This window comes from Coloeus monedula (assembly GCF_965178545.1).
Source record: "Coloeus monedula genome assembly, chromosome: 19".
Lineage (NCBI taxonomy): Eukaryota > Metazoa > Chordata > Aves > Passeriformes > Corvidae > Coloeus > Coloeus monedula.
Genome location: NC_138799.1, coordinates 12,057,415 through 12,083,606, shown reverse-complemented (window position 1 = coordinate 12,083,606; position 26,192 = coordinate 12,057,415). Strand labels below are relative to the sequence as shown.

The 26,192-nt window shown below is 61.9% G+C and overlaps 3 protein-coding genes across 5 annotated transcripts; all 3 read right to left on the bottom strand.

Moving 5' to 3' along the window:
• Positions 1 to 2,879: 2,879 nt before the first annotated feature.
• Positions 2,880 to 13,238, bottom strand: GCGR (glucagon receptor). Of its 3 annotated transcripts, none has more exons than XM_082293812.1 (14): positions 13,030 to 13,238; positions 6,265 to 6,423; positions 5,886 to 5,982; positions 5,582 to 5,689; positions 5,292 to 5,413; positions 5,161 to 5,193; positions 4,843 to 4,935; positions 4,522 to 4,681; positions 4,386 to 4,446; positions 4,084 to 4,153; positions 3,843 to 3,931; positions 3,626 to 3,764; positions 3,477 to 3,518; positions 2,880 to 3,410 (listed from the first exon to the last, which is right to left on the bottom strand). In XM_082293812.1, the coding sequence occupies exons 1-14, from the start codon at positions 13,087 to 13,089 to the stop codon at positions 3,117 to 3,119; spliced, it is 1,527 nt and encodes a 508-aa protein (XP_082149938.1). In that variant the 5' UTR covers positions 13,090 to 13,238; the 3' UTR covers positions 2,880 to 3,116. The 3 variants fall into 3 exon arrangements, with proteins under 3 accessions (XP_082149938.1, XP_082149937.1, XP_082149939.1); XM_082293811.1 differs by having other exon boundaries at positions 4,843 to 4,996; positions 5,087 to 5,193; positions 13,030 to 13,236; XM_082293813.1 differs by lacking the exon at positions 13,030 to 13,238 and adding an exon at positions 12,275 to 12,389 and having other exon boundaries at positions 4,843 to 4,996; positions 5,087 to 5,193.
• Positions 13,239 to 14,334: 1,096 nt separating this feature from the next.
• On the bottom strand, positions 14,335 to 21,357 carry SLC25A10 (solute carrier family 25 member 10). Its single transcript, XM_082293985.1, has 11 exons — positions 21,246 to 21,357; positions 18,115 to 18,234; positions 17,912 to 18,026; positions 17,784 to 17,832; positions 17,410 to 17,451; positions 17,069 to 17,112; positions 16,518 to 16,588; positions 16,320 to 16,412; positions 16,007 to 16,084; positions 15,843 to 15,899; positions 14,335 to 15,361 (listed from the first exon to the last, which is right to left on the bottom strand). Exons 1-11 carry the CDS (start codon positions 21,333 to 21,335, stop codon positions 15,260 to 15,262), a joined length of 861 nt encoding a protein of 286 aa, XP_082150111.1. The 5' UTR covers positions 21,336 to 21,357; the 3' UTR covers positions 14,335 to 15,259.
• A 668-nt stretch (positions 21,358 to 22,025) lies between these two features.
• MRPL12 (mitochondrial ribosomal protein L12) lies at positions 22,026 to 25,596 on the bottom strand. The gene is made up of 4 exons (XM_082293855.1): positions 25,321 to 25,596; positions 25,136 to 25,216; positions 24,888 to 25,022; positions 22,026 to 22,477 (listed from the first exon to the last, which is right to left on the bottom strand). Exons 1-4 carry the CDS (start codon positions 25,579 to 25,581, stop codon positions 22,361 to 22,363), a joined length of 594 nt encoding a protein of 197 aa, XP_082149981.1. The 5' UTR covers positions 25,582 to 25,596; the 3' UTR covers positions 22,026 to 22,360.
• Between the last annotated feature and the right edge of the window lie 596 nt (positions 25,597 to 26,192).

Sequence of the window (26,192 nt, the reverse complement as noted above, 5' to 3'; positions counted from 1 at the left end):
GCTGTGCTGAGATGGGGGGGACTGCCTGCAGTACCTGGCTGTGTCGGGAAGGCACTGCCCAGGCCACCAGTTTGGGGGTGAGGAACTGTTTCAGCCCCATTCCATGCCTTGGAACAAACTCCACAGCCAGGGACTGGCACCATGGCTGCACAGTCTCTGTAGAGGAGCCTCTTTGATTAGGGCAGCGAGGTACTGGTATGGGCTGCCTGGAAAGGCAGGGGGTGCTTGGGTGTTCCATCCCTGGAAACATCAGCGCCAGGCTGGACGGGGCTCTGAGCAACCTGGTTTGGTACAGGTATCCCTGCTCACTGCGGGGGCTAGGCCAGGGGACCTTTAAAGGTCCCTTCCCACCCAAACCATCCTGCGAGCCTGGCCAGGCTGCTGTCAGCGCCTTCATCCCACTGGATACCAGGAACGAGCAGCTCCCATCGGGCGCCTGCCTGTGTGTGTGCGTGTACACGCGAGTGTGTGTGAGCACATGTGCGCGTGTGTAGTGTACGTGTGTGCACATGTGCGCAGGCTGTGCTGCCTGAGCTGTTCCTCGGGGTGGGGGTGCCCCCAAGTGCTGGCCCGATGGACCCGGGTGACACCGCTGCTGGCAGTGCCGGGACACGGCAGGTAGGGGTGCTGTTCCAGCAGCTCTGCAGTGATGGGAAGGGATGGCGCCGCAGTCCCGCAAGAGCTGTGTCCTTGGGCTGGGGCCAGCCCCACTTTCAGGGAGATCCCAGGAGAGGTGTTGCCTCCCGATCCAGCCGTCCTGGGGGGGGAGGGGGGGTGTGTTTTCGTGGTTATCGGGGTGCTGCTGGCCAGAGCATGTGGCTCTGTGGGAGTTGGGGGTGACCAGGGCACAGGGCTGCGGACTCAGCCCTGCAGCACAGGCAGTACCCAGCTCTGGGACGCACCTGGCTGGCACAGGTGCTGTGGGACGTGCCCTGGTGCGGGCAGACATCGTGTGCTTGCACGGGGCTCCTGGGCACCGGCAGGCATCGTCCCTCCTTAGGGCTGTTGGGCGACAGGGGTTGTGGGACATGGGGCAGTGCTGGGGGTTGCCCCTCAACACCAGGGGACACAGGACATTTCCACAGGGACACCCCATGGGCTGGGGCTGGCTTGGGGTCCCTGAAGGGTCCCCATCGTTATGTGGCATGCGTAGGGCCACCCTTGCTGGGCAAGGTCTGGGGGCCAGCCTGGCCCCAGTGGGGTGTTGGAGGGTCCACAGTAGGGTGTTGCCACAGCAACGTTGGAGCAACAGGTGCAAGGCACGGCCCCATGCCATGACCATATTTACCTTCCCAGAAACTGCTTTGTGCTCCAGCAATTAGCCTCAATTAGGCTCGTTACCATGTCAGGAAGGCCGCAGTGACGGCAGCGGCTGTAGGGCCGGTTGCTCTGCGGGGGCTGCCTGGGCCGCTCTGGCACCGTGGCTGTGAGCAGGGTAATAATCCCTGTCCCTCTCTCCATTCCTGTCCCCATCCCTGCACTTGGGGGCCTGGGCAGACCTCCAACCCTGTGCTTCCCCCCCCTCACCCGTTCTGCCACTGTCCCTGTGTCCTGACGGCCCCACGGTGCTGCTGCCACTGCCCCGCAACCCCGAGCCCCGCAGCCCAGGCCCTCTGTCCCCTGTCTCTGCTGCTCCCATCCCCGCTGCCAGCACTGCACTGGCTCTTGGGCGCCGGGTCCTGCTCGGCCGGAGCAGACAGCAAGTTGTCGAGTAAACAGAGGAAAACTACTGTGTGCTGGGCTGGGCTCTGCTGCCGGAGCCAAGCTCTGCGTGGCCTGGGCCATGGCTTCCTTCCCCGTGCCACGCCAGCCCTGCTGATGCCTCGCTGTGCTCTAGGACCCCACCGCCCGCAGCAGACAGCGTGGCTCCTGACGGCTGGCGTGGGTGGCAGGGCCGCGGCCATGTGGTGCGGGTGATGCTGCGACAGGGTGGGATTTACCGAGGAGCGGCCGCCTGCGCGGTGCTGCTGTTTACTGTGTGCGGCTGCCGGGGCACAGCTCCAACTCTCACCCCCTGCTCAGCACGTGCCCTGTGCCGGGCTATGCGCGGGGCTTGGACAACGGGGACCGTCACTCGCTCGGGGCCAGGCGGGGCGGAGTGATGGATGACGGACAGTGCCCATGGCCAGGTCCGTGGGCGGTGGGGGTCATGGCAGGGCGGCTGTCCGTCCCGCCGCCACCCCTCGGGCAGGGTGAATCCAGCCGGGGAGCAGCACCGGCCTAATCTCCACACACCAGGCGATTGTGGTTCCCAAAGCTGCGGTATCCGGGCTTAGCGCTCATGTGCGCAGCACAAGCCTCTTAGGGCACCGCTGTGACCCCGCCCCGGCCAGCCCGGCCTGCCGGCACAGGGGTCTTGCAGCCCCACACCCCACTGCTGCTCACCGAATTCAGCGCTGCCGGCGGCTGCTGCCCGGCCATGGCCTGGGCCAGCGACCGGGAGAGCGGGGGTGCCGCGGGCAGAGCCAAATGATTTAATTAAGGGCTCCTGGCAGCGAGAGGACAGAGCCGATTAGCGGCCAGAGGAAAGCGCGTGCTGGGGGAGCCGGAGCCCCGACCGGCAGCGCTGCAGCGGCTGCTGCTGCATGTCTGCCCCACTCACTGGTGTGGCACCGTGGGGCAGGCAGGGGGGCAGCAGGGCTGGGGGGCAGGCAGTGGGGCAGGCAGTGGGGCTGTCTTCTGGTGCAGCCCATTCCTGCCAGGTGACTCAGCTCCCCATCCATGGCTGTGGCCATCATCTGTGGGGGTGCTTGGGAGCATAGTCCACACATGTCCAATGTCCCCAGTCCCTACAGCCCACAGAGAGGCACACACGGAGCTGGCCCTGCAGCCCGGCACGGGCCCACACCTATTTACAGATATGACAGATAAATTACAGCACTGTGCACAGGGATTCGAAGGTGCACGAGGGCAGCACCACAGGACAAACTCCCACCCCGACAGATCCCCCTGATGCCACAGTTCCCCCTTCCAGGGGTCCAGGTCCCATTTGCCTGCCTCATTGTGTCCATTGTCCGTGTGTCCAGTGCAGCACCCTCACCAGCACCTGGGGAGGACAGGGCAGGGGACAGCGGCATCCCAGCGGCTCAGCACAGCCCTCCCACCTGCCTGCTGGCTCAGAAGTGGCTCTCAGCCGTGGTCTCAGGAAATTCATAGCAGTGGTGATGGCCCCCCAGAGCGAGGTGCTCGCCAGTGCTGCGCCCACACCTCTCGGGGTGTTGGGAGCTGGGGTGGGGAGCCAGGCTACGCCCCAGCCCGTTGGCGCAGCCACTCACCAGCTGGTGCTTCTCGCAGGTGCTGCCCGTGCCATTGCGGGCACTGGGTGCATGGCTGTAGGTGTGCTTGTACTCCTCAGCCAGGTCCTTCCCCAGCTTCCAGCGCTGCCACCGCTTCAGCAGCTCTGCCTGCACCTGCGGGCAGCAGCTGTCAGTGTGACCCCATGCCCCTGCTGCCCGTGCCCCCGCTGTCCTGCTCACCTCCTTGTTGACAAAGCAGTAGAGAATGGCCACCAGCATCCCCTGGGAAGAGGGAGGAGAGGCGTGAGGTGTATAACCAGACCTCAGTCTAGTCCCTCCTGAGACTGAGTCTTCCCATGGAGGGCTGATCCTGCGAGGGCTGGGCTCACCTGGAAGGAGCTCAGGAAGAGGTCGAAGAAGAGCTTGACGTAGCGCAGCGTGCCCTGGGCGTGCTCGTCTGTGATGAAGGCGAAGACCACCTCGTGGATGCCCAGCAGCGGGATCAGTGTCAGTGTGGACTTGGCCAGCCTGTGGGATGGGGTCACCAGGTGGACATGCATGCGTGTGCACCATGGGAACGCAGGGTGAGCCACATCCAGCACCCACCTGAACTTGTAGTCAGTGTAGCGCATCTGGTGTGCACGGAGCTTGGAAACAAGGATCTGAATGATGCGGATGAAGATGAAGAAGTTGATCTGCAATGTAATGGCGTGAGCCATCAGGAGCACAGGCAGGGCCAGAGGCAGGGGCTGACAGGACAGCTCTGTCCCCCTGCCCTCAGAAGCCCCTCTCACAGCCATCTTGGGCCTGTGAGAGAGATGCCAAAAAGGGGCTGCAGTGGGCTCACCAGGATGGCCAGAAACACAGGGAAACGAAGGATCCACCAGAAGCCCATATTGTTGTTTGTGGACCAGCACCTGCAGAGTGGAGGGATGGGGACTGCCAGGAAGCCCCTTGACCAGGCAGCTGCTGGAATCTGGCATGGCATTGGCAGCCTGAACCAAACCAGCACTAAAGCCTAGCACCCTGCTCCTTGCACGGGCAATGGTGTGGAGTCTCGCCAGGGCCATCACAACATCCCTACAGTTTCACATGAAACTACCTGTGCCCTGTGCCCCCCTCCAGCCAGCAGCAGGAGCTGGTACTCACTGTATGTTTTCGTAGAGGAACTTCACGATGACCCAGGGAAGGAGGAACAGCATGGGCGCCCCTGAGGGGATGTGGGCAGAGGACAGGTGAGGCACAGTGGGGGACAGGGTCAGGGGGCCAGCCCACCCACACTCACCCCAGCCGATGCACAGGTAGAGGGTGAAGTAGCTCCTCTCGGAGAAGACGGCTACCACCAGCAGGTTATGCAGGTAGATGCCTTCCACCAGCAGCCAGCAGTAGTTGGCCACGATGCCGTACTGCATGAAGACCGTGGCTGCCCGGCAGCCTGCAGCTGCCTGTGGGCAGGGGTCAGGGCTGCAGCACTGCCTCTGTGTGTGTGCCTGTGCCCCCAGCCCTACCAGTGCCACCAGACCCCAGTCTCACCAGTGCCCCCAGACCAGCCAACCCCCAGCCCCACCAGCACTGCCTGTCCCTGTCCCTGCCAGTGCGCACTGACCTCGTCGCTCAGCCAGACTTGCACGTTGTAGCCGTCGATCTTGTCACTATAGTGGGTCTTGAGCAGGGCGTCGATGACCAGCACAGAGACACCCTTCAGGATGAAGGAGGCGAAGAGGTTCATGTGGATGTAGTTCCTCATGCAGTGCAGCTTGCTGCAGATGTGGGGGCCATTGTCAGTGCCTGCACACGGACCCCCCGCCTCCACCTGCCCACCCTGTGGACAGCCATGCCTGAACTCCCACCTGAAGCCCAGCAGCAGGGCCAGAGCAAGCAGCAGTGCACACAGGGACACAGAGTAGCCCACAGTGTACATCACCTTGAAGCTGCCATAGGTCTTGGCAAATTTTTCCTGGAAGAGGAGGGAGCAAGTGAGGGCAGGGGTAGACAGGGGGGCAGGCAGGGGGGCAGGCAGGGACCCCCACACCCCTGCTGCCCAGGTCTGCCCACCTGCGCCTTTAGGTCCTCGTCATCCTGCTCACACTGCGTGGCATCACGCAGGGACTGTCCCCGTGGCCCTGTCACCCACTGTCCATCTGGCCCACAGGTCTTGAAGACATGTCTGTGCTTCACTGTGAGGGGAGGGGATGGTGGGGTATGCCAGCCCCATCGCCCCTGCAGGCAGCGTGCACTGGCCCAGGTGTGACCACCTGCAGTAGCACACACACACACCGCACAGGGGCACACACGTGTGGACACACCGCATAGGTGCATGCACACATGTGCCTCCCAGCTGTTACCTTTCTCGTACCAGGGCAGGAACCAGGGGCAGGGCACGCTGGCTGTGCTGTTTGGCATTGTGTCGGGCCAGCATGAGAACTTGTCGAAGGTGCGGTTACAGACCAGCTCTGCAGAAGGACAGGAGCTGGTGGCGCTTTGGTCCCACCCTCTCTCTGGGTGCCAGGATCTCCACTGGCCCCTCTGCTCTGTGCCCCATCCTGCTGGGACCCTGCATCGGCTCTGCCTCCCCATTCAAATCTCAATAGGACCCTGTCCCCATCCCATCCCACCAGAACCCCACTGGACCCCCCCGCAGGCACTGACCTGTGGGCGCAGGCAGGCGGCTCATGTTGCGCTGGCACTCTTCGCTGTATTCCTTCCATCTCTCAACAACATTATCTGTGATCTGGGCAGAGGGACCCTGGGGACACCGGGGAGCATCACCCATCAAGTGTCCTGCTCATAGGGGCCACTATGCTGTGCCAGGCAGTGACCCTGGCTTGGGGACAGCCACAGGCGAGTGCAGGCTACCATGCCATGCCATGCCATGTGATAGCAGGGCAGGCAGAAAGGGGCATCAGCTGCTGTACCACATGCCACAGTGAGGGGCTGCAGTGGGATGGGGTGGATCAGTGGTAGTCCTGCGTGGGTAGCGGGCTGAGCATGGGGCAGAGCACCCTCATGTGGGACAGCCCACCCTTACCTGGCAACAGAGCAGCAGCACCAGGAGGGTGAGAAGACGTGGCTGGGACATCCCTCCTCTGGACCACATGCATGGGACACAGCACAGGGCACACGGCTTTCTACTGGCCCTCAGCAGCTTCTCCACCCTGGCGGTGATGGCCCTGGCATGTGGGCAACCCTGTGCAAGATGCCCAGTCACAGGGACTCCTGGGACAGAGCTGGGGGACACGGGGCTGGTGGCAGGTGTGGCTGGAGGGGGCCACTCAGGCACAGAGACAGCACCGGTCATGGTGCCACACTCCTGTCCCCGTCCTCACCCGACCCTGCTTGGTGTCCGCATTCAGCTATTTGTTCGCTCATTTTCACACCAAGCACCTGCATTATCCTCCCCGGGATGGCACTGGGACAGTGACCATGCAGGCCCTCTGCTCACCAAGCCAATTTCAGCCCCTGTGTGGCTGGAGTGCAGCAGCAGTGCTGCCTTCAGACCCCCACGGAAAACCTGGGCTGGTTCTTCCCCACAGTGCTGCTGGGACCCGGCTCTGCATCATTGCTAAGTTCTGAGAATGCAGGATGCCCATGGCAGAAGGGACCCCTCCTCACACCTGAGCATCCTCTCAGGCAGAGGCTGGCACCTAGGCTCTCCCTGTCTCCATGGTCTCTCATGCCTGGGCCTCTAACACCCAGCCATGGTCTGGCAGCAGCACCCACTGTGGATGGCAGTGGGCAGGGGGCCACTGACAGCATGGGAGCCAGCAGGGATGGGGACACTGGTCATTAACCCACAGGGATCCTGGCTTGTGGGGCTGCCGTGGCTCTAGGACAAGCTCAGCTGGGCTGTGCCCCTGTGGGTCCATCACCCCCAGCTCCAGCCAGTGACGTGGGGCCTTGCCCCACAGACCGTGGCTCACGCGGTGCCATAATTCCCTCCATCCCCCTAAGCCGGTTATGGGGCTCCTGAGCAGGATTTCGGCTCTTCCCACAAGGGCCCATTCTGGCAGCAGCCCCATGTCATGGCACAGCTGTGTGGGGTAAGGGCAGCTGAGCTGGGGGGGATGGGATGGACAGCAGTGCCAGTGCCACCACAGGCACTACGGCATCACCCCCAGCCCCTGGGCTCCCCCGGGCACCAGCCAGAGTGTCGTGCTCCCCAACCAGTTCTGCTCCCAGGGCTCGCTGCTCTGCCTGTGCCTATTTTTATCCCTGGGAAAGTCGTGTTTCCTCCATCCGTGCAGACCCACTTGCCATGTCGCAAGTGGCTGCCGGAGAAGCTCATTAATCAGCGCATGGGGCTCCAGATGCGGCTCGGGGAGCAGGACCTGCGATGGCCTTATTTAGCCAGTCCCAGGACAGAGGGAACTGTCTCCTGGGACAGTTCTCACTGGGTGGGCTCTGTGAATAGGGACCTTTGTTGGGTGCCCACTAGCCACCCGACCATTCCAGGATCCCTGTTTTTGTCATCACCCCAGCCCCACTCCAGCAACACTGTTGCCCCACCAGCATCCCGGTACTAGTCCCCCTCTCATCCCACCTCAGGAACCTTGTCTCTTTCCTCCCACACCCCCATGCCAGCATCCCTGTCCTTGTCCCCCTGCTAGCCTGATCCCACCATCCCTGTGCCCCCCTCTAGCCCCACATCATCCCTACCTGTCCCATCCCACTGCCACCCACGTCCCAGTCCCAGGGGAAGATCCCAGTGCCTGTCCCTGGCCAAGCATCAGTCCCTGCCCTGGTTGGGAATGCTCCTCCCGGTCCATGGGTCACACTGACTTGCTGCCAGCCCCTCTGCGTAGCCAGGGAGCAACTTTGGGGCAGAGGTGTCGCTATTTTTAGTTGCTGCAGTGGGATTTAGCAGCAGGGAGGCCTCTGCCCTGGACTCCCCCCATCTGGCAGCCACTCCCCAGCTCTGGCCCCACTGTGGCCAAGCCGGGCAGACTGCACTGGGTGAGGGGTCCTGGCACAGGGGCCAGTCATGCTCCTCGCCCCAGCACGGGTCTTCCCCCTCACCCTGCCCAGGCCCTTTGCCCCAGCTGCCTGTGGTGCTGCACAACCATGGCACCATGCCGGATCCCCGCTACCCACAGGACGAGGGGTCCTGCAGACAGGGAGGGGGCTGTTTCCAGCAGAGACGTGGGCATGCAGGAGTAGCTGTGGACCAGGTTCTCCCTGGTCTGGTGCCAGTGGGCAATGGCAGAGAGGGAGCAGTGGCTCTGTGTAGTGGAACAGCCGGATCTGGGGTGGATGGGACCACAGGCAGCACAAGCACTGCCCCAGAGCTGGCACTGCCCAGCAGCAGTGCCTGCAGTGCTTGGGGTAGAGGCTCTACCAGCTGGACGTGCTGCAGCCCCTCTCAGCTGAGCCTGGGTGCCAGAGGCAGCACTGAACAAGGGACCTGGCCCCACATCCTCACCACCTCCTCTCACTCTGCTGTGCCCAACTGGCTCCCAGTGCCACATTCCCTGCCCTGGCACCTCATCCCCAGCTGGTTCCAGGCTTCGGGGGATCCCCCACCACACCAACTCATGGGCAGTGGGTGGAGGGTGCCTGGCCAGTGAGGGGCTGCAGTGCATGACAGTGGGTGTCCAGGGGACTTTTGCCCCACGCTGGTATTGGACAATGTGGCATGTTCCTATGTCACAGTTCATTGTGGCTGCTGACCCCCATGGAGCCCAGGCTCTAAACACCCAGTATGGCTCCACTTGGAGCCATAGCCATGAAGAAGAGACCTTGTGCCAGGAGAGCAGGAACAAGGAGCCAACACTGGGATGGCTACGTGCAACACCACTGCTGGTAGCCCCAGCACTGGGGGCCAGAGGGGTCAGACACAGGCACCATCATATGTCCTCAGGGTGGTGGGAGCAGGGCTGTCGCTGGTGTCTGCATTTGCCTTTCCCAAGACAGCAGTGCCAACCCCTGCAGCCACAGGGGCAAAGCAAGGACCCCCATTCCCCTTGACTGGTGCCCCTGTGGCCCCCAGCTGACCTGCAGCTCATGGCAGCTGCCATTGGCCCCAGGAGGTGGGGGCCAGCCCGGGCAGGGTGTAGGGCAAATTGAGGACCTGGGTGCACTGCTGCCATGGCATTCACCAAGACATAGGGAACGGATGGGAAAAGGCTTGTGTTGGGATTTTGCTCCCCACTGGTGGGTGTGCAGCCTCCATGCCACCCTGCAGCAGCTCTGTACCAGCATGGACCCTCACAGCCGGCTGAATGCCCAGCCCTGCCTAGGAAGGGACTCTCTCCTCATGCCACCGTGGTCAGTTTCCCCTGGGGATTTTGCCACCCCAGCCCCTCTGGCTTTGCTGCCATTGCACGTGTGAGAGAATGAGCTCCACATCTGGGATCACTGCAGCTGATAGTCACATGGATCAGTGGCTTGGTAAAGTCTCCATGGGACACTCATGGGCATCTGCAACGTGACCTGGGAGCACCTCAGCACAGCCACAGCCCTGCACAAGTGCTCTGAGGCTGGCGCAGCCCCCCAGACCCTGGTCCTGCAGGACTCCTGCCTCCCTGGTGGGGTGGGCACCTGGGCTCCTGTGAGCACAGCCCTGCAACCAGCACAGTCCTGTTGGCTTGGAGGCAGCTGTGGGGGCTGTGTGGCCTCTGCACACAGGGATTAGCCCCCCGTGCGCTAATGCAGTGCTTTCCACGGCTGGCTTGGCTTGGAGCTTGGAGCTACATGCCAGCACGGCAGGGGCTTTGGCACTTGGCAGGGGAGGGGACAGTGCTGGGCCAGAGCTGATGCAATGCCAGTGCCAGCCTGGCCCTGCAGATGCTGCTCCACTTTCCACGCAGGACCACGGCAAGTGGGGCAAGGCTAGGGGAGATGGTTGTGGCAGGGAGGCCCAGGAGGTCTGTCCTGCACTGTCCCTGCCCTGTGTCCGTGCCCAAAGCTTGAGGATGTTTCCTACTCCCCTTCTCCATTCTTTCCTTGAGAACTGAGTACAAGGAGCTTTGGCAGCAGAGGAGCAGCTGAGCAGCCTGGAACAGTCCTTGTGCTGCAAGACTGTGGCTTGTTTGCACAGAGTTACATGATTGCTACATGGAAGCCCCGAGCAGCGGCACATGGAGAGAGCCCACGTCACCAGGCTCCAGTGATGTTGGATTCTGCATCACCTTGGACCAAGAAAACCCAAACCAGCCCTGACAGTGTTTTTGTCAACAGCAGCACAGGATGCAAAGAGGACAAATGCTCTTTGCATCACCTCCACTACCGCCCTGTCCCCACAAGGCATGGTCAGGGGGCACCTGCACAGCTGCCCTGCACCAAAGATGGACCATGATACAGCCTGGCAGCAGCCAAATGACCTTGCTGCCCAGCTGGCTCTGGCAAGGGGATGCTGAGCCACACAGCACCTCATCCCTGGCTCAAGGAAAGGGGTGTTTTTGTTCATCACGTTGCATGAAAACCTATGAAACACAGAAGGAAGGCACAAGAGGCACGGTGTGACACGTGTGGTTAGCATGTCACGGGGGAGGCACAGGGCTGGGAAAAGCCTAGGAAAAGGTCAGTGCAGACAGGCTAGTACGCACACTCCCCTGCACTGGGAGCTCCACACCCGCCTCCCCAGACCAGCAGATCTGCAGCCCTGGGTACAGCCAGACACCAGCCCCAGCAAGGCAGGGGGTGCTGCAGGGGGCACACATGTCCAGCCGTCCACTGGCACTTGCTGTGCACAGGCATGTGCACTGGACCCCAGTGCTGGGGTAGATAAACAAGGACAGATCTCTGGCCATGAGGACGCAGGACAAAGCAGGATGCAGTGGTGGAGCACAGGGGGACGGAGCTGAGCAGCCATCCCATCTCCCCTGTGTCCGGCTTCCCCTGACCCTGCCTGGCACAGCGAGGTGCATGGAGATACTGTGCTCAGTGGCTGGTTTTAGCCTTGTGCTGCTGATCAGGGTTTGTGGTCACATTTTTTCATTAACTATTTTTAATCCGCATTTTGCCTATTCTCCGTTCAGCCTTTTCTCTTTTCCCCTCTCTAGGCAACAGAACATAAAAAAAAAAAATATGCACCGCAGTGTGCGGAAAGGATTGGTGGGAAGCACAGGAGCTGACAGCTGGGGCAGCACTAACATGCCGACGAGGGGTCCTGCAGGCCCTCAATTTTCCTGCTGATGCACAGACAAAATCACAGGGGCAATCACTGAATTTGTGTGGGTCAGGACACCCGCGTCAGGCACTGCATGGGGCAGGGTGCTGTGCCGCGGGATGCACGGCAAGGGCTGAGCAGAGCAGATGCTCCGTCCTCAGCCCATTCTCTGTGAGGGGAGCAGGCTGACCCCCGCGGTCCCTGCTTCCCTCACCACCCCGAGGGAAGTGCAGCGCCGGGCAAAGGGGACCTGCAGCAGCTTTGGAGATGCACTTGCAACCAGGAGGACGGCAAGGTCACATACCCGACATGTCCTGGTTAAACAAAGCCATTTACCAACACCGTGTTGACACAGCAGAGCTCGGGACAGAGTCACAAAGGGCACTCGCACCAGGCCCCCGTAACACCCAGAGAGCTTGGGGAGAACTGGGAACTGGCAAAAGTGTCCCCTGCTTCGGCCCCTGGGCAGGAGACCTACGGGCACTGCTGTGCCCACAGCAGGGAGACCACGCGCGTCCTACCCCGACTAAGGGCTGCTCCGGGAATTACTTCCAAAGCGACGGAGTTCAGCTGGTATCACTGGCCGAGGGCTCACCACAGCCAGGGCAGAGCCCAGGGGTGTTGTGAGCCTGACGGCAGAGCCCCTGCTCAGGGACGCCAGCGGCAGCGCTCGGACGGGAAGCGGGCACAGCCCTGCTGGGATCTCAGGCCCAGAACACCCGTCACCGAGGGGCTCATTTTCCCCGCGGCCGGCGCCCAGCATCGGGGCGGCTCTGGGAGCTGCTGCTCTGGGTCCCGGGGCTCAACTCGTGGCCCCGGGGTCGCGCAGTCGTCACTCGAATCCACATCCCCGCGACGGGGCGTGCGACATCCCGAGCTCCGAGACCGCGGCTATGGGCGCTCCCTGCCCTCCTCCCTCCCTTCCCCGTACCTGTCGGGGCTGGGCTCGCGGCGGCTCCCGAACGCATCTCGGGACCGGCGGGGACCGGGTCCAGCGCGCTTGGCGAAAACTTTCGCGGAGCCGCGACGGCAGCGGCTGCAGCGGCTCAGGGGGAGGGACCGGCTCGGGGGGAGGGACCACGGGCGCGGAGCCGGGTCCCGCCGCCCCGCTCCTCCCGCCAGCACGAGGGGGGCACAGTCCGGTGCCCCAGCCCCGCCCGAGTGCTCGGCGCTGCCCCCCCGCATGATCGGCGGTCGGTCCCGGGAGGTGGGGGAGCGCCACGATGTCCCTGCCGCTTGGTCACCCGTCGCCGGCTTCTCCGCCCCACGCCCGGGCACCGGCTCGTCTCGGCGGCGGGGACGGGCGGAGCGGCGGGGGCAACTAGACCGAGCCAGCCCCGAGGGAACGGGCCGGGGGTCCGTTCCCCGGGAGGTTTCCCCGGTCCCAGGGCGCCGCCCGTTCCTGCCGTGCCCCGAGCTGGCGGCTCCACCGCGGGATCGCGGGCTGCTCGGACCCTCAGCGACCCGGACGGATCTCGGCCGCGCCGCCGCGAGCCGCCTCGACACCCGCGCTCCGGCCGCCGCCGGCGGTGACGGGTCGGTGTTTGCCGCCGCTGTCCCGCTGCAGGTAAACACAGCCCAGAAAGAGCAACGCACCGGGACCGCCTGGCTGGGGCTGAAGAGGGATCAGGGGCAGCCCCCGCCGGGGGGTGACCTGTCCCGGCCTCCCGGCACGAACACATTTACCTTGGACCATGCAGGACTTGTCGGCCATGCCGGCCGTGGCAGCACTGGTGCAGGCAGCATGTACGCCGGTAGTTCACTCAGCCCAGCCCCGGCTCCCCGGAGCCCCCACAGCTGCCTCCGTCGGGGTCCCACTCTGCGCGGCCGCCGCTGGCTGGAGGTCCCCGTGGGTGTGGGCAGAGGAGCCCAGCGAGTGTCTTGCCATTGCACGGGGATCGGACCCACGACTGCCCCGCTGGAGATGGCCCCGGCACCCTTCCAGGCTAGGATGGGGGCTTTGGGGGAGGACTGGCAGCTCCCAGCCCTACCTCCTGGGGGCAGAGACGTGCCCTGGGGGAGCCCCTGCAGGCAGCTGCTGGGGCCCTGGCAGAGGGCAGGGCGGGACCAGGGGGAAGCCAGCACAGAGACGGCCGCAGGCTGCTGCTGCCAGCCCCACGCTCTCTGATGGCCAAGAGATAAGCAGCGCCCTCGCACTGCAGCTGTGGGCGCTGTGCTTGCGGCTGTGTCTGGCACATGCTGTCCTAGCAGTGTGACTGCTGCAGTTCAGCTGCCACAAGGGATGTGGTGAGAGGGTATGCACACACCAGGAGTGCACGGCTGGCGGAGCTGGTGGGACCACAGCCCAGCTGGAATGCCCTTGCCACCGGCCATCACGGGCCTGAGCAGGGCTCTATGCTGCTGGGGGGCCATGGGGCTCCATCACTTTCCTGCTCCATGCTGGCCTTTGCATGACACACAGCAGCACCCATTAGCCCCAGAAGCAGTGCAGGGACCTGGGGGATGAAGAAGCACAGCCTGGCAGGGCAGCCCCCAGCTACTTGTGACGAGAGGGCCCAGCTCCCTGAGCGCTCACCTGCCCATGGCCTCTGCTGGGGCTGGGCATAGGCCCAGGGTGGTGATGCCAGTTAGCATCATTAGGCCTTGTTAAGGTGACGAGCTTTCACTGCTCTGCTGTGCCAGTCTGCCTCTGTTCAGTCTGCCGGAGCCCAATTAGTGTCACGTCCAGGAGGCAGCTCCCGCAGAGGTGACGGGCGCCCTCGGCACAGCCCTACCCTGGAGCTGCTGTCCAGCTAAGACCGGGCACAGCTTGGCGCAGGCCTGGCGGTGGAGTCTGCCCACAGCTCCCTCTGCGCACAGGGCCAGGGGTGCTGGGCACGGAGAGAGGTGAAGACCCCCTACCTGGCATAGCGCCGGGGGCCAAGCCTTGCTACCCTCCCTCAGCTCTGGGGGGCTCAGCTCCCAGCCCAAGCCCTCAGCAATGAAAGGGGGTGTGGCATCTCTCCCCTCCTAACAGGACAGCAGGCCCTGTGCACATTCACTCTTTATTATACATTAAGGTCTCAGATATTCCAGTTCTTTGATTCCTTGGGGCCAGCACACACAGGGCTGCACATGGTAGAGGGGCTGGTGCTCACACACACTGGGGAAGTGTGGGGTGAGGGGCTGTGAGGGGTGGGGGTCTGCCCAGCCCCGAAGTGAGTGAAGCCGCAGAGTGGTGGGAGGGGATGCCCCCACAGAGGCCGGATGCAGTGTGGTGTAGGCGCACTGTGGTGAGTGAGTGCTGGGTCCCCGAGCAGCCATTGCCAGGCCCTGCCAGAGCCAGGCCCTGTGCCCCACCATCATCGGTATGAGGCACAATCCCTGAAAAGCCCAGCAGCCAGCAGTGCCGGGGAGTTTTGGCCAAGCAGAAGCAGAGGGTGGGAGGCCAGGAGCAGGGCAGGAGGTCCAAGCTGTGCTGGGGTTAGGGAGGAGCACGGGGGCTAAAGGCAGAAGGAGGGCATGGCCTCACATACTGCCCCAAGCCCCAGCCCCACAGCCACAGGGTCAGCAGCCCCCCCAGCCCCATGGGCCCTGAGATGAGGTACAGAGCCAGGCATTTGATCTCCCTACTCCCTGAGACAGCACAGTCCTGCTTCTGGGGCACATCAGGGACAAGGCTGGGGAGGGGGCAAGGACAGAACTCAGGGCCAGTAGGGCAGTGGGAAGACAGAAAAAAAAACCTACAAAAACCCCCAAAAGCAGTAGTGCAGAGGTGGAGATGCTGAGAATGGGGGTGAGAGGAGAGACGAATTTGCAGGGTGGGGGTTGGCCACAGGTGCTGGCAAGGCACAGGAGTGGAGTCGAGAGGAGGGGGAATGGCACTGGCCCCAGAGAGCAGAGAGGGGTTCTGGGATCTTGGGAGTGACCCACACGCTCTCCCCCCTGGGGCAAGGCAGGGTCTGGTCCCTCTGACTCAGGTGGTCACTTTGATCCCAAAATATTTGCGCAGCTGCTCCAGGAAGACAAAGGTGAGAATGGTCTGAGGAATGAGCCGGACAGCAGCAGGAACGAAGCCCTGGAAGGGGACAGCAAGAAGGGGGAAAGTCAGTGTGTGCCTGCCACTGGTTGTTCAGCAGCTCAACCCTGGCAGCAGCACACGTGGGCAGGTGTGGGTCAGCACTAGCCAGGCACATAGTGGGCTGCAGAGCAGGTGCTGTCACATCATGGCCACCACAGTGCACACAGGTCTCAGCACCATGTGCTAACCCCTGTGCTCCCCACATCAGTGCTAGCACCTGCACTGCTGTTTGGGAGCTCGATGGGTGCAACGGCCACAGCTGTGGTGCCTGGACTCAGGCTGAGTCCCATCGAGGCCAGGGCTTGCAATATACCTTGGGGCCAAGCCCGGGCTGAGCAGACAAAGGCCTGATGCAGGAAGCAGCTGGGCTGCCACAGCAGAGCCTGGAAGGCCCCCCGCCCCAGGACTGTTCTGGACCAGAACCTCTGCTCCCAGCTCGGGCCAGCCTGCCCCATGCCATGCACCCCCAGCCAGGTACCTTGTAGAAGGCGAGAGGTCCGAGCTTGGCAGTTTCCATGGCACAGTGGGTGACACCCTGAAGTGAGAGGGTGAGAGATGAAGTGGGAGGGGCTGGGAGGCAGAGGCTGGCACACAGAGATGGGAGGACAGGCAGCAGCAAGGTGGGCAAGGTGGGTGACTCACCCGGTACTCTCCGTGGGAGTTCATGAGGCGGGTCTTGAGCACATCCAGGGGCTGGCACAGGAATGTGGCACACCCACCCTGCAGAGTCAGCCAAGTCAGGAGACCTTGGTGCCAGCAACTGCTGTGGTCACTGGAGTGACTCAGAGCCACACTGGGACCCGACCCCAGGCCAGGAGCCTCCTGGAGCCACTGTGCCCGGCCCTGCTCCACCGAGCCCAGAGTGGCAGCTCTGGCAGCCCCAGCCTGACGCTCTGAACCTGGCTGCAGGCAAACCCAGCCCCAGCTCTGCCCCCACAGCCCGGGCCCTACTCACAGCAATGAAGCTGGACAGGAAGTGAGTGAAGATGTTGTCTGACAGCAATCCAGTTGCAAGAACCAGCTGCTTGGCCTGGTCATAACAGGAAAGCTGCAGAGACATGGTGAATCAGTGACATGTTCCCCGTTCTTTGCCACAGCAGGGACCATCCTAGTCCCTAACCCAGTCACCTACTGCCCAGCAGAGCTGTCCTACCTGCCCAACAGTAACAAGGGCCCCGCGGCAGGATGCCACCGATGCTCCTGAGAAGAGTTTCTTCAGGCCCTCTGTAGACAGACAGATTTGGATCAGCACAGTTCTCTGCCGTCACTCACACTCCATTCCCCCTGGAGCCTCCTTCCATGCCCAGTCTGTGTCCACAGCTCCTCACACAGCTCTGCTTGAAGCACACCATAGCAAACAGGCTGCAGGAGTAGGGAGTCCTTCAAAACAGCGTGACCTCCTCCCTGCCTCTGCTCATCCCCTGTTCCACCTCCTCCACCCTCCTGTGCTTTTCTGTTGCAGCTCCGAGCAGGTCACCCTTTCCCACCAAGCGTGTGCAGGCTGCCAGGCCCTGCCAGACTTTGCTCAGCCCCTGCCCCAGCCAGACGATGGGGAGGCGCCAGACCGTCCACTCCCCTGGGCTCCCCCAGCCCCAAGGGCATCCCCCGGCCCCTCTCCCTGCCCCGGCTGAGCGAACTTCCGGGGTAAGCCCTGCCTGCTAGGGCACCGGAGCAGGCTCACCCACGCGGCTGGCACGGCCTCACCTTCCCGGAGGACACGGTACATGCCATCCAGGGCATGGGAATAACTGGAAGGAGCGAGAGGGGAAGGGGTCAGGGCCCGAGGCTCCCCAGCACGGCGGCAGCCCCGCCGCTCCCCCCGGGCACCGGCGGCTCCCGGGACGGCGGCCGCGGCCCCGGCCCCGACCCCGGCCCCACCGCCCCGGTCCGGGCGCTCGGGCCGTGCCGCCGGTGCGGTGCTGCCCCCCCGCGGCCACGCGGAGCCCGGAGCGCCGGTCCCGTCCGGCCACTCCGCGCTGTCCCACGGCCCCTCCGGGCCTCCCACCCCTCTGCCCCAGCGCCCCTCGCCCTGGCCCCTCACTCACTTGCGCCGCTGAGCCGGCGGCTGCTTCATGTCGTTCTGCATCCTAGAAGGCAGAGCACCGCAGGTGAGGGGGAGCCGGTATCCACTGTCCCCTGCAGCACTGGGGACCCCAGCCCTGGGCAGTGGAACTGTGTTGCCCGTTTACAAAGGGCCAAGAAAGTTGCCTCCAGTCCCACTCCCCCTGAGGGTCACACACGGCTGGGGGCTGTCACCAAAAGGCAGAACAGCTCTGGCCACCCTGGGCACAGAGCTCCTGGCTCACTGACTGTGGGGCAGGCTGGCCAGGAGAGATGTCTGGAGTACCCCAGCACCACCCACCACCCCAAATGCCGTCATGCACAGGCCAAAAGCCCTGGTCGTGCAGACAGAACTGACCTGACGTTCACCATGTCCGCTGGGGTCCCCACAAACCCACCAGTGAAACCTGTGGCCAAAGAAGAGTTGGATCAGGGTCTTACCCATCCTGAGGGAGCCAGAGCCAAGGGCCCCACTGCCTGGCTCACCTCCTGCTGCAGCCAACAGCACTTTCTGGTAGAAAGGGGGAGGCCCCTGGTTGCCCTGGCCCAGGTAGTTCTTCGCGGTCTCATAGATGCCAAAGCGAGTCAAGGAATATGTCATCTGGATGAGGGGGAAATGAGCAACTGTGTCCCTGGCACAGGGCAGCTGGTCAGCTGCAGCACGTGCGGCAGGAGCTCTGTGCACTCACCTGCCGGCACAGCGAGGCACTGAGCCCATTGTAGAGAGCCAGGAAGCCGTCGGTGCGGATCACATGCATTGCCATCCCCATCATCCGCATCTTCACCTCCTGCTGCGTCTGCAGGTGGACCTGGGGCAGAGCGCAGCAGCGTCAGCCCAGTGCCAGGCTGGGTAGGGATGGGAGCTCACTGAGCAGGGAGCAGGTGTGCATTTGAGCATGTGTCAGGTTAACAGCACTTGCACAGGAGTCAACAGCAATAGCTCCGGGCTCCCCACACCTGAGCCAACAGCAATAGCTCTGGACACCCCACACCAGACTGGCCCAGCCTGGCACCAGAGGGGTGGAGGCAGTGAGGGAAGGAGGAGTGCCCAGACACCTGCCTGCAGCACCTCCCAGGCCCTGCCCTCAACAGCCGGCCCCAAGGTGAAGGTGGCGCCTGCTCTTCTGAGCCACCGCGGGGCAGGGGGGTGCTGTGCTGGTGGAAGGTGTGTGTGTATCCAGCAGTACGTGAGTGAGCAAGTCCCCAGGGTGGGTTTGGTCAAAGGAATGCAGCTGGGCTGATGAAGTCATGGCCATGCAAGGCAGCAGGCCACTTCCCCTTCTCCCCAGGAATGCAGGAATCACACAGGCAGGAAGAGAACCCCAGAGCCGGCCAGGCACTCCCCTTTCCGCCTGTGGCAGCCCAACGCTTCTTACCATCACCAGGGGCAATGGCAACAGGCAGGGAATCTGGCTGGGACAGGGGAGCCGTATCGGCTGGTGCTGGAGCACGCTCCGAGTGCTGCACAGACCATGTGGGTCAAAGGCCCCAGGAGATAAGGAGAGCAAAGGGCTGCTGTCAGGGGACCAGGCCCAGCTCCCACTACAGAAGCCGTGGCACAGCTGGGTCGTGGGACACACTGCAGGACGCTGGGAACAGCCACTGTCTCCCACATGGGACAGCAGCAGGGGTGCAGGGGCCTGCTTGCAATCCCCACAGGTGGATTTTGGACGTCAGGGACCAGAGCTTGTGGCTGTTAGCAGCATGGGGCAGAAGAAGTGGGCAGGGCAGGCAGAGCCATGCAGGGACATGGCCCACTGCCTGCAGTCTCAGGGCTGCAGGAAGGGCAGGCAGGCAGGCATGGGAGGGGCTGGCCAGGCTGTGGTCACTGCTGGTTGCTGCAGGACCAGCAGCCCGTGGGTGGCCCGTGGCTGCACGGAGTTGGCCTAAGGGCACAAGCACTCTCCAGGCAGGCTGGCCAGGGCCTCTCACTGGGGCCAAGGTCCAGAGGTGCAGTGAAGTGCCCTTCGTCCCCTGCCCTGCCAGACCCTGAGGCCTCTTGTGCCTCCCCAGGCCTGGCGCCAGCCTCTGCTGTAGGGGGACTCTTGGCCAAAGGCAGGTCTGTATTCAATATTCAGGCGTGAACCCTCCGGCAAAAACAGCCAGATAGGCTGTGCTGCTCGCAGCTGCAGGAATGCAGGGGCTGCACATCCACACAGGACAGCATGGGGATGCAGCCCAAACGTCACAGCCATCATGCTGGCTCAGAGACAGACCTAGACGCAGGTGTCAGACTAATTCCCTTTCTTAGCGCCTTGCCATGGCATCCCACACAAGCTCCCACGGGCTGGCAGCCACCTCCACTGGGCAGACGGGGCCAGCTGGACGAGGCAACAGGCCGAGCACTGGGGAGGTGGCATCCCCCTGCCAGGGCTGGCTCCTCTCCTGGGCCTGTGCCTGGAACATCTTCCCCTCCCTCCATGCCATGGGGTGGGAAGGGGGTGTCTGTCCCAGCCTCACCCACAGGCATGGCCCCGGGAAGGGCAGGCCCTGTCCTGGGCTGGCTCTTCCCTCCCCACCCACAGCCTGCTCCACTGCCAGGCTCGTTGCCACTTGGCCAGCACACAAGGCTCTGGGCAGCGCTGGCACTTGCCCCATCCGTGGGTGCTGGCAGCACAGGGCTGCGCACGGCGTGCTTTGTGTGGGAGCAGGCATGCCAGGTCATCTGTGGCGCCTAGGTGACATCTTGGCCGGAGGGCTCAGAGCCCAGTGGGCCAGTGTCCAACACTGCCAGCCCCAGAGCCATTGCCATATCCAGGCAGGGCTGGGCAAGGCGCCCTCCACAGCTCCTAATGCTGGCGCCCCGAGCTCTCCAGATCCCTCACCCACACACCTGCCCATGCCCCTGGGCTGGGTCTTGTGACCCCTCAGCCCTGTCCCTGGGCCCAGGGCCATGTTCCTGCACAGCCACGGATCAGCTCCTCAGAACTGACCCCCAGCAGCCGTTTCCCCAGACCTCTACAGCTGTTTTCCAGCTCCCTCCGTTGCTCTGGGACCCTCACAGCCATTCCCTATCCCTTCACAGCTGTTCCAGGACCCTCAGGCCTGCTTCCCAGAACCCCAGAGCAGCTCCCCATCCCCTCAAAGTGGCTCCAGGACCCTCACAGCCACTCCCTCCCCTCCTCAGGCAGCCGTTCCCCAGTGCCTCAGAGCCAGTCCTTCAGCTGCTCGGGGATCCTCAGAGCAGCTCCTCATCCCCTCGCAGCCATCCTGGGACCCTCACAGTCACTCCCAGTTCCCCCCGGCCCATTCACCATCCCCTCAAAGCTGCTCTGGGACCCTCGCAGCTGCTCTCCTCTCCCCCACAGCCGCACCCCCCACAGCCAGGTCCCTCACAACTGGTCCCACAGCCACTCCAGGACTCTCAGACCCGCTCCCCGTCCCCTCACAGCCACTCCCCCGCTGCAGCCCAGTCCCTCACAGCCGGTCCCACAGCCGCTCCAGGGACCCTCGGAGCGCCTCCCCACCCCCTCACAGCCACTTCTAACCCCCCAAAGCCGCTCCGGGACCCTCAGACCTACTCCTCACTCCATCGCAGCCTCTCCAGGACCCCTACAGCCAGTCCCAAATCCCCCTAACCTTCTCCTCATCCTGTCACACCCTCTCCGGGACCCTCACAACCAGTACCAGTCCCCCTAACCGTCCCCCCAACCCCTCACAACTACCAAGCCCCCAAAACCGTCTCCCCATCCCCTCACAGCCTCCCCCCAAACCACCGCAATCATTCACAGCCGCGTCGCGCTTCCCGCACTCGCCCTCCATCCCCCTGAAGCGCCTCCCCACGCCGTCACAGCCGCGCCCCGGCGTGTCCCCTCTTCACCTTCAGCAGATCCAAGGGGTGGGTGCAGCAGGCGGCCCCGGACGACGCGAGGCCGCCGAAGTACCAGCGCGAAACGCGCCGCTCCGCCATGGGCGCTGCTTCTGCCAGAAGCCACGCCCTCACCGGACCGAGGCCACGCCCCCTTCCGTTAAACCACGCCCCCTCCCGGTACCGGAAGGGGGTGGGGCGGGCCCGGGGCTCGCATCTCCGAGCCTGCGGCGAACGCGGCAACCCCAGGCTCCAGAGTCCTCGTTGCCACCCCATACACATCTCCATTTCCAGCCCATGGAAGTGGCTTCTTCCCGTTAATAGTTAACAGGGGTAATTAATGGGGAGATGAAGCCATCAGCAAAACGCAGGTTGAAGAGGTGGGGGATGCACAGGTACAAACGGCAGCGTTACCAGCGTGCACATGCGGAGCGCAGGGATAATCAGCAGCTCCAGAATACTCTTTCCCACCCCTCATGCATCTCCACAACCTGCGGAAGTGGGTTCTTCTTGTTAATAATTAGCAGAGGTAAGACCATCAGCAAAAGGCAGTGTAAGGAGGTGGGTGATGTGCTGGTGCAAACTTCCAGTACCTGAAGGGAGCCCACAAGAAAGATGGACAGACTATTTACAAGAGCATGTAGTGACAGGACAAGGGGGAATGGCTTCAAACTCAGAGTAGGTTTAGATTAGATATTAAAAAGAAATTTTTGGCCGTGAGGATGGTGAGGCCCTGGCACAGGTTGCCCAGAGAAGCCGTAGCTGCCCCATCCCTGGAAGTGTTCAAGGCCAAGTTGGACAGGGCTTGGAGCAACCTGGCCTAGTGGAAGGTGTCCCTGCCCATAGCAAGAGGCTGGAATGCGATGATCTTTCCCTTCCACCCTAAGCCATTCTGATTCCATGAAATGGGGAGCATGGGGTTAATCGGCATTTGAGAAAGATGAATCATTTTACAGGTTTTTTTTTGATATTTATAAGGTAGAGTTCATGGTGATGGCAGGAAGTAGCAGCTCCGCCAAACCATACAGCATTCTTCGGGAGAGCACTCCCACTGTGCCACATGCACTCGGAAAGGTCCGGAGCCCGGCTTGGGCAGCAGCTGTAGCACCAGTCTCTCCGTGGTGAGACTACTCCAGAACAACAGTCCCTCCTGCTGCCTCTAGTGCTGCTTTGATCTTCTCTGCTTCCTCCTTGGAGGCGTTCGCCTTGATCTCCTGCGGAAGGGACTCCACCAGCTTCTTTGCCTGCAAGGGACAAAGTACGAGGCTTGTAAACTGGCTTTCACTAACTGGATTATTGGATTTAGAGCCATGATCCTGACCTCTGCTTAAGCCAACCATGGAAACTCACTGACCAGTACAAACACCAAGACTTACACTTGAACTATGGCACATCCCACCAGAAGGCAGCTAAACCTGACTGCAAGCAACAGCACGTCTGCTGGGAAACCTTTTCCAGTGATTCACTGCTCTTCAATTCCTTCCACCACATGCGTGGTGCTCCCTGATGTGCACCCTGGCCTGCGTGGGTGTGGGTGCAGGCAGAGCCCATGCGGTGACCTGCTGAGGCAGCGTCCGCCTGGCGCTGGGCTGGTTCTGCTCGGTGCCAATGTTTTGGTTCACATACTTGTACCAGCAGGAGGGGAGGCCAGTGCAGGGTTTGGACACAGCTGCACTGGCTAAAACAGAGCCCCAGCACAGACTACTTGACAACACAGTATTTTGACATTTTAGGGACTTTTAAAGCAAAACTACTGGTACTAAGCAGCACTGCAATACTTAAGGCAAGATGAAAAACTATTGAGCTAATTTAAAGAATTTACTGCAGTGCTACTATAGAGAAGGACGCGAGCCCAGGAGGACAAGCCCCTGCTGTTCTTACACGCAGCAGCTCTCTGCCACAGCACTGCGGGGCTTTAGCACCCACCGGACTGGTCGCTGTGCTGGCAGAAAGGTTTTGTCCTTTTGATTCCTGCTGGGTTCAATGCCTATATATCTGTGGTGGCAGAAAAATGCTTTTTTTGCTGGGGCTAGAAGGCGCAGATATGCGGGCAGTGCTCGGCGGGGCACAAATGCCTGTGCTCACCAGGACAGGATTTGGACAGGAGCCTGTTCAGGCTCACTGCGATGAGGACAGGAAACACAACACAGGTTATTCATTTCTGAACCCTGCTCACCAAGGTGTAACTCCATTCTACAGCAGCCCTGGTCAAGAGAAGCAGCTGTTCCTGGTGTTCAGTGGGAACAAGAGCGGAGCCCAAGCCAAGTGGGACCCATGTAGCAGCAACCATGGGGCGGACGCAGTGTGTTCCAAATCCAGGTAGAGCCCAGGGCTGGTGGTGACAGAGGGTCAGCATCTGCTGAGCAGCTCCCAGTGAGCTTCCTGAGGTGCAGCCAGCCTTGGTTTGGCATGTGCTAATCACGCACCTGTCTCACTGAGCAGTTGCTGCCGCAGGACTGATGTTTGGGTCCCAGCAGTGCCCAAAGTAATCACTAGCTGTGCTTCCCTCCATTCTATCAGCAACTCTACAGGCAGGGCAGATCTCCCTGCAAACCTCGTTAAAAACACCTTGACTGGATGGCAGTAAAATTTACAATAAAAGTGCTTTGTCTCTACTTTGAACACAGCCTCTACAGGTAGAACCTCTACAACTGTTTGTGTTGTGTCTGTGTTTCACCTGAAGTGTCGGGCATGGGTACATCACACCTGAGTTTGCCTGCAACAACTGGCACCTACAAACAGCTCATCCAACAGGTGCCACATGCAAAGCAAAGCTCATTTAGCATCAGCTCCCCAGTTAATTATCTGCTGATTGTGTCCATTACAGAGTTTGGTATTTTCATGTTTGCTTGGGACCGATAATAGATTAACAACTTCCAGAGGAACCACACTGACAGTCAGGTAATTATCCCCGTGGGACAGCCAAACTTGTACCTGTGCCACTGACTTTCTCTGCTGGCTTTGCAATGCAGCAATAAGAATGGGTCAGAAGATTATTTGCAAATACTTCTGCTCTCCTGGGCTACAACTGGAGCAGACACTGCAATGCCCAACGTTGCAGCTGGAATACTGGAAAGTGCTACTGTTGACCCCAAACATGGAAGGATCACCCTGTGGAGAGGTGCAGCATGTTACATGCTTCAGCAGTAGCAGCTTCATCACCCAACATGCTGAGCCAGGTCAAGGGCCTGAGCTCAGACACTGCCCAGGGCTGAGGCCCGTATCTTCCCAGGAAAGAAGCAGCATCACCTATAAAATGAAAAGAGCTGGAAGCCTGGATTGCAAGATGTGTGAATTAGAGAAGCTCATTTAACTTCAGAAATACATTGGCCTTGGGAAAGGCAAGCCAAATCCAGCTGTAGTGTGGGATGCTGGTTATTCCCGAGCTCTGCAAGAAAGCTCACAGCAGCTCTCAGGTCTGGAGAAGCTAAGGCGGGCATGGACGTCTCTGAGTCCTTTGCTCTGAGCCTCCTCCTGACAAGGGAAAATGCCAGACAAAGGCACGACCAAATCCTGTTCCCCACGTTGCTGCACTGAGATGCACGCAGGCAGACTGTGCTTCTGAACACACAAATCCAGGCTCCTTTTGAACAGAGAGCTGAGGCTGCTGGACCTGGGGGCAACACACCACAGCCTGGGGCAGCACCTCCTCACCTGCACGAGGTTCACTCCTGGCACGAAATTCTTCACCTCCTTGATCAGCTTCACCTTGTCAGTGGCCTTCAGCTCCGTCAGCCGGACAGTAAAATGAGTCTTCTCTTTCTTGAGCGGGACCACCTCCTCCTCCTCCTGGAAGCAGCCGGAGCACGGTGAAGTCCCGCGGCCGAGCCCACCGGCCTCGCCCGCCACCGCGCGTGTGGTCCCTGGGGCCCCGCTCCCGCCCCTCCCGGAGCGCCCGGTACCTGCGGAGCCGCCTGGGCGGGCAGGAGGGAGGCGGCGGCCGCCGCGGGCATCACCCCCACGTCCGGGATCTTCAGCGTCTCCTGCGGGAAGAGCAGCGGCACCAGCGGCCGGTCAGGCGGCGCACGCGGCCGGGCCGGGACGAGCCGGGATGAGCCGGGTCAGGCCGGGCCGCCCCCGCACCCACCTTGAGCAGCGCGTTGAGATCGGCCACCTCCAGCAGCGTCAGCCCCGCGATGTCCCGCACCAGCTGCCGCACCTTGGGCGAGTACTCCTTGGCGGCCGTGTCCAGCGGCGCCCCGGCCAGCGCCTCCGAGCGCCGCGCGGGGCTGGTGCCGAGCGCCCGCAGCCCGGCGGGGGGCCCGCGGAGCACGGGGCACGGCGGCCGCAGCGGCGGCAGCGGCGGCAGCAGCGCCCGGCGGGCGGCGGGCAGCGCGGCGGGCAGCATGGCGGCCCCAGGACACCGAACGCTCCGCCCCGCCCTCCCGGCGGGCCCCGCGCCGCCGCTCGGGCCGGGGTGGGCGGCGCCCGGTACTGATAAAGAGCCAATAGTGATAGAGGTAGGGCAAACCGATCTGCAATGGGAGTTGTAGGCAAAATCGGGCAGAATAGAAAAGCGAAATCGATCATAATAAATCCGTTACTATTTATGATTATCAGTTCTAAAAAAAGAGTAGAAAAAATTTCATTTACGAAGGAACAGAAATTACTTCCTCTCCAGAATGCTTGGAAGGAGAATTGGTTATATTTCTACACTGTACACCATGGTTAATGGTAAAATTGAAGCATGAGTGCAAACTAAAACAAACAAAAACAAAGTCTGAAATCCTTGTCATTTTATCTTTTTGACTTTCACTAATTGCAGTAATTCACTCTAAGGCTCCATAAAGCTTAATAATTTAGGACTATGCATCTACAGCATAGAAACATTCTAGACTCTGTAGAGAGGAAACTTATGTGGCCAAAACTGAAATGGAGCTGAAGCTGGCCGGTACTGCGAGGTAAAGTACGAAGGGATCCGCACCCTGGAGCTGCCGCCACCCTTTGGCAGCCACAGGC

What these genes read in the sequence shown, in the direction of transcription:
- MRPL12 (XM_082293855.1), bottom strand. Translation starts at nt 25,581, where the DNA reads ATGCTGCCCGCCGCGCTGCCCGCCGCCCGCCGGGCGCTGCTGCCGCCG. An exon ending in ATCTCAACGCGCTGCTCAAG is followed by an intron (nt 25,217 to 25,320) that starts GTGGGTGCGGGG and finishes CTCTTCCCGCAG; the next exon opens with GAGACGCTGAAGATCCCGGA. An exon ending in CCGCCCAGGCGGCTCCGCAG is followed by an intron (nt 25,023 to 25,135) that starts GTACCGGGCGCT and finishes GGCTGCTTCCAG; the next exon opens with GAGGAGGAGGAGGTGGTCCC.
- GCGR (XM_082293811.1), bottom strand. Translation starts at nt 13,089, where the DNA reads ATGCTGCCTGCACCAGTGCTGCCACGGCCGGCATGGCCGACAAGTCCT. An exon ending in AAGTCTGGCTGAGCGACGAG is followed by an intron (nt 4,682 to 4,842) that starts GTCAGTGCGCAC and finishes CCCTGCCCACAG; the next exon opens with GCAGCTGCAGGCTGCCGGGC. An exon ending in TCTTCCTGAGCTCCTTCCAG is followed by an intron (nt 3,519 to 3,625) that starts GTGAGCCCAGCC and finishes CCCTCTTCCCAG; the next exon opens with GGGATGCTGGTGGCCATTCT.
- SLC25A10 (XM_082293985.1), bottom strand. Translation starts at nt 21,335, where the DNA reads ATGGCGGAGCGGCGCGTTTCGCGCTGGTACTTCGGCGGCCTCGCGTCG. An exon ending in GTGCCTCGCTGTGCCGGCAG is followed by an intron (nt 18,027 to 18,114) that starts GTGAGTGCACAG and finishes CCCCTCATCCAG; the next exon opens with ATGACATATTCCTTGACTCG. An exon ending in GCGGACATGGTGAACGTCAG is followed by an intron (nt 17,452 to 17,783) that starts GTCAGTTCTGTC and finishes TCTGCCTTCTAG; the next exon opens with GATGCAGAACGACATGAAGC.